Genomic DNA, 5553 nt, shown 5'->3' on the forward strand with positions numbered 1-5553 from the left:
AACCGTCAGATACATCTGTTATGCTCTTCTCCTATTCATCTGCCTTTTGCCCGTTGATTTTCAGTGAACTCCCAGAGGATGAAGGGGAGTTTTCCATTTGGCCCCACAGGGGAGGAGCCAGCGCGATTGAGGTGGAAGCTGGGCCTCTGAAGGACACAGGGTGTTCTAAGAAACGGGTGACGGGGCAGATCCGTGTTCACACACACGCCCAGTGTGAATTCACTCTCAGACGTCTCCTCGTGTCAGCACACTGGTGCCAGAACACTCTGATGTTGACACAAAGGGCCACGGAGTCACCACTCACTCCTCACACACTCACCCCGTGGCCGCTTACCCAGGGAGGGCCAGGGATGAGGACACCACTGTGGCTCAGTGATGGCCCCAAGACACAGGTGAACACTGTAAAATGCGGATGCCTGGAGGCAGCCCACACCCTGGGCCTTGGCTGGGAGAAAGGTTCCAGAAAGGTCATCACAACGATGCATTTCATCAGAACTGAGCACATGAATGGGGAGGGGCAGGACTTCCTGAATGTCCCAACCCCACTGTCCCACCCTCTGTGTCAATATGAGGTATTGTGCAATATAAAGCACAAGAGGATGCCAGTGCGACATTTTCTCGGCCCTGCCAGCCCCCAGGAGGAAGGTTTGTCTGAATCCAGCACCATGACGGAACTGGAGACAGCCATGGGCATGATCATAGACGTCTTTTCCCGATATTCAGGCAGCGAGGGCAGCACGCAGACCCTGACCAAGGGGGAGCTCAAGGTGCTGATGGAGAAGGAGCTACCCGGCTTCCTGCAGGTGAGCCCAGGCCAGCAGTGCTGGACTCAGCAGGGCCTGGGGAAGAAGGGGAAGGCGTGGCAGGCAGAGGGCCGAGAGCTGCGGTGGGGTGGAGTCGGGTCGGCAGTCAAGGGGCTCAGAGGCAAGAGGGACAGATCCTGAAATGCCCTAGAAGCCCAGCCAAGGAACGGACCCACCTTGGCATCAAGGCAGGGGACACCGGAGCATCTGAGCAGGGAGAGGGTATGGTCAGCTTGATCCCTGAAACATGGAGTTGACCCCAGTGTATTTGTGACAGGCCTGGTGGGAGAGTGGGACTCAAACCTGTGCAGTGGGGGCAGGGGCGGAATGCAATCCAGGGCCGCCATTTGCAAGTTTGCCAAGCCCTCGAACCCTCGGGGCTGTCCTCCAAGGCTGCCGGCCATAAACGCCCCAGCTCCACCTCCCACTTGTCCGCCTTCCCTGCTCCCATCCCCAGGCCCCTTGTTGCCTGGTATTAGTGGGGCCGGCAGGAAGGACAGGAGGAGGCTCCATCCTGGCACCTGTCTGCGCAGAGCTGCGGACCTCCCTTGGGCTCCCTGCCAGGGAGAAGCCACTGGCCTGAGCCTCACAGAAGGCCCCTTGGGGCGGCCAGGACCAGCTTCCTTCCACCTGGGGCAGCCTCCGTCTGGGCTGAACAGAAGCCCTCCCCTCGCCGTTTCCCCTTCTCTTTGACCCCTGTCCTCTCCTTCTTTCTCACTCCCCCACTTTCTTCCTTCCTTCCCCTCCCCTTCGGGCCCTACCAGATTCTGCCGACCTGACCTACCGTCTAAGGGGCTGACCCACATGGATGCTGATAATCGAAAATGAAAGCCTGACATTTTCAGCCCTAGAATCACTTCAAAGACATGAAACACTTTGGAACATTGCTGCTTTTATTTTCTTTTCTTTCTTTCTTTTTTTTTTTTTTTGACAAGCTGTCACTCTGTCGCCCAGGCTGGAGTGCAGTGGCAGGATCACGGCTCACCGCAGCCTCTGCCTCCCTGGGCTCAGGTGATCCTCCCACCTCAGCCTCCCAAGTAGCTGGGACTACAGGTGCATGTCACCACAGCCGGCTAATTTTTGTATTTTTTTTTAGAGACAAGGTCTCACCATGTTGCCCAGGCTGGTCTGAAACTCCTGGGCTTAGGCAATGCATCCACCTCGGCATCTCAAAGTGCTGTGATTACAGGCGTGAGCCCCAACACCTGGCCTCATTCTATTTTCTAAATGTAAATTCTGTAAAGATATCTTTTAAAAATAAAGTTCTGTTTTTGGTAGAAAATGTAAAAACAGATAAATATGGAGGGAAGAAATCCCCCCTGGAATACAGACTCTTCCTCTCCCTTCCAGTCTTTTCCCCATGTGAACGTTGCTGTGACTGGGATTTATATGCAGTTTAATTTCTTTGTGAGCTTAACATTACAGCATAAAATCTCAAACTCTGATGTTCATTAAACACCCCAGCCCCATCCTGGGAACTTGGGCTTGGGGCTCGGGGTGTTCTGATAATCATCAAAGGATGAGAATTGAACCCATGAGGACTTTGATCCAAGACACTGGGGTGTGGGGAAGCGCAGGTGTCCTGGGAACACACTTTGAGAAGCAATGGCTAAGCTGGGGGTCCTCAAACTTGTGTTACATTAGAATCACCTCAGGGATCCCAGGCGCGGTGGCTCACACCTGTAATCCCGGCACTTTGGGAGGCCGAGACAGGCAGATCACGAGGTCAGGAGATCGAGACCATCCTGGCTAACACGGTGAAACCCCGTCTCTACTAAAAACACAAAAAATTAGCCGGGCGTTGTGGTGGGCACCTGTAGTCCCAGCTACTCAGGAGGCTGAGGCAGAAGAAAGGCATAAACCCGCGAGGCGGAGCTTGCAGTGAGCCGAGATCGCGCCACTGCACTCCAGCCTGGGTGACAGAGCGAGACTCCGTCTCAAAAAAAAAAAAAAAAAAGAATCACCTCAGGGAGGCCCCGGGTCTCCTTCTCAGCCCTGCCTCCAGATGCTGCTGAAGCCTAGCAAAGCTGGAGTCGGAGTCAGAGAACGATGTCTGCCTGACGGCAGGGCTGGGCTGGCCTTGTGGCCTTATCTGCTCCATGCCCAGCCCAGGCCCCACAGTTGGAGCTTTGTAAATACAAGGTGACTGGCTACAAACTTTGTAAACATCACTTGAAATGGCCGCAGGGTATTGTGACGTGGCCAAACCACTATTTGTTTGCTATTGAATTTATACTTCCCTGCCTTACTTTTGCTATTGCAAACCATGCTGTCACTAAGGTTTTCATGCACACAGTTGTGTCTTGGTCAGACGATCTGTGTCTACCAATTTTAATTGTGTTTTTTTCCACCTGGACACACGGCTCTCTGGCCCAGGGCTGGGTCATCAGCACCCCCTGCTGCTGCTGTTCAGATCTGCATCCTGGTCCCACTTGGTCCCATAGTGAGAATGCTTTGCCATCACATGGGCAGGCTCTGAGAGCCCTGCCGGCCTGGCCTTCTCAAAGAAGACCTGAGAGCTTGGGACCCCAAGCCAGGGTACCCAAGCAGAGAGGAATAACAGGGCTCAGGGTGCTCCGTGCTCGCTCCACACCTGGGGCTCAACCCTGGCTTTCCCTGGCTCCCTGTGTGACCTCAGGGCAGGCCCCCTGGGCCCTCTGGGCCTTATCGTCTTCATCTGTAACAGGGCGATGCCTCTGCCGTGCCTGGTGGTGTTGAGGAGTTCATGTTTGTGTAAGCAGCTAGTTCAGTGCCAGCATGAGATGGGATGCCCATGACGTTAGCAGTGCACAAAAATATAAGAGCAAGGACTGGACGCATTTCCTGAGAACAGCCATCACTGTAAAGCACATTACAAATCCAAAGACAACCCCCTGCAAAAACTAAAACTGAAACTCCTTCTCGCAGAGCACAACACAGTTCCCATTTGCTCTAATAACATTACGAGTTAGTTCATGTCATGCCAGATAGCTGAAGGCAGCTCACAAGATAAGGCCAGGAACGCCATGTGTCTGCTATGCACAGCTGGCCCTGGCCCTGAGCCTGAATGATAGCAAAGGTGATGCAGATGTGGGTGCCCTGCTCCTGCCCAGCAGTGGTGCTTGGTGGAGGCTGAGGCCTGCACAGGGCCTCGCTGTTGACCTTGGTCCTCTCTCTCCTCTAGAGTGGAAAGGACAAGGATGCCGTGGATAAACTGCTCAAGGACCTGGACGCTAATGGAGACGCCCAGGTGGACTTCAGCGAGTTCATCGTGTTCGTGGCTGCAATCACGTCTGCCTGTCACAAGTACTTTGAGAAGGCAGGACTCAAATGATGCCCTGGAGATGCAGATTCCTGGCAGAGCCATGGCCCCAGGCTTCCCAAAAGTGTTTGTTGGCAATTATTCCCCTAGACTGAGCCTGCTCATCTACCTCGGATGAATAAATGCTCATGAAATGATCCTGGTCTCACAGAAACTGGCTATTCCTTAAAACCTCAGTGTCCTCTCCCCACAAAACAGAATTCACTAATTAAATCTGTCATTTCATTACTCTTGCCTGCCTACAGTGGTGAGACAGATGAAGAAGATGGGGCAGTCGATAAGAATCCATTTGTTGGCCATCTTCTGAGTGCCCACTGAGACGCAGTCCCATCTTCTGCCGTGTGAATGCCACCATGTCCTGAACCCGAGGGAGGCTCGGGTACACACATCCATGTATTCATCTACTTAGCAATTCATTTAGTCGGTCACGTAGCCACCCATTGAACCTGGGCCCCTCCATCTCTCCAAGCAGCGTGTTTCTTTCAAGTAACATACTTTTATTATTTATTTATTTATTTATTTATTTTTGAGATGGAATCTCACTGTTGTCCCCCAGGCTGGAATGCAATGGCGTGATCTCAGCTCACTGCAACCTCTGCCTCCTGGGTTCAAGCGATTCTTCTGCCTCAGCCTCCTGAGTAGCTGGGATTACAGGTGCCCGCCACCACACCTAGCTACTTTTTGTATTTTTAGTAGAGACGAGGTTTCACCATGTTGGCCAGGCTGGTCTCGAACTCCTGATTTCAGGTGATCTGCCCACCTCAACCTCCCAAAGTGCTGGGATTACAGGTGTGAGCCACTGCACCTGGCAAAGTAACGTACTTTTAATGATGCAATACTATTTTTGCCACAAAGACCAGGAAACACCATAACAGAGAAACAACGCATTCCAAGAGAGTATTAGAATCATCAGTGAACAACTGCTCACATCACCCGTGTTTAGTTTCATGACACTAATGTTGGGAGCACCCAAAACGACTCAAGTGAGGTCTCGGATGATGGACAGGTAACTGGATCTGGTTTTAGGGCTCCTATCATTTTTTGGATACCCAACATTTAAAGCCTCTTCCTATGTTTGAAGACATTTTCACTAAAGAAGGTCTATCACCAAAAGATCCTAAACTTGGAGGTGGAATAACAATATGAGGCTTTGGTGGATCCCTCTTTGGGGAAGGGACTGCAGATTGCAAATGCTTTTGCTAGAGAGAGAGTTGTGTTAGGTTAGATGGGAGCAGATACACATATTTAAATGAAGTAAAAACTAATAATGGGGGAGAAGTAAAGTTAATAATGGGGAAAACAAAAGGGTGGACTGCCAGAATGGAAACCTTTCTTTTTTTCTTTGAGAGACAGGGTCATGCCCTGCCACCCAGTCTGGAATGCAGTGGTGCTATTGTGGCTCACTGCAATCTTTTTTTTTTTTTTTTTTTTTTTGAGACCGAGTCTCAC

The 5553-nt window shown here is 51.7% G+C and overlaps 1 protein-coding gene across 1 annotated transcript; it reads left to right on the forward strand.

Annotated features, from left to right (window-relative positions):
• The first annotated feature begins 565 nt into the window (after window positions 1–565).
• On the forward strand, window positions 566–4241 carry S100P (S100 calcium binding protein P). Its single transcript, XM_012002154.1, has 2 exons — window positions 566–803; window positions 3967–4241. The coding sequence occupies exons 1-2, from the start codon at window positions 600–602 to the stop codon at window positions 4114–4116; spliced, it is 354 nt and encodes a 117-aa protein (XP_011857544.1). The 5' UTR covers window positions 566–599; the 3' UTR covers window positions 4117–4241.
• Window positions 4242–5553: the final 1312 nt, after the last annotated feature.

This window comes from Mandrillus leucophaeus, unplaced genomic scaffold, assembly GCF_000951045.1.
Source record: "Mandrillus leucophaeus isolate KB7577 unplaced genomic scaffold, Mleu.le_1.0 Scaffold68, whole genome shotgun sequence".
NCBI lineage: Eukaryota > Metazoa > Chordata > Mammalia > Primates > Cercopithecidae > Mandrillus > Mandrillus leucophaeus.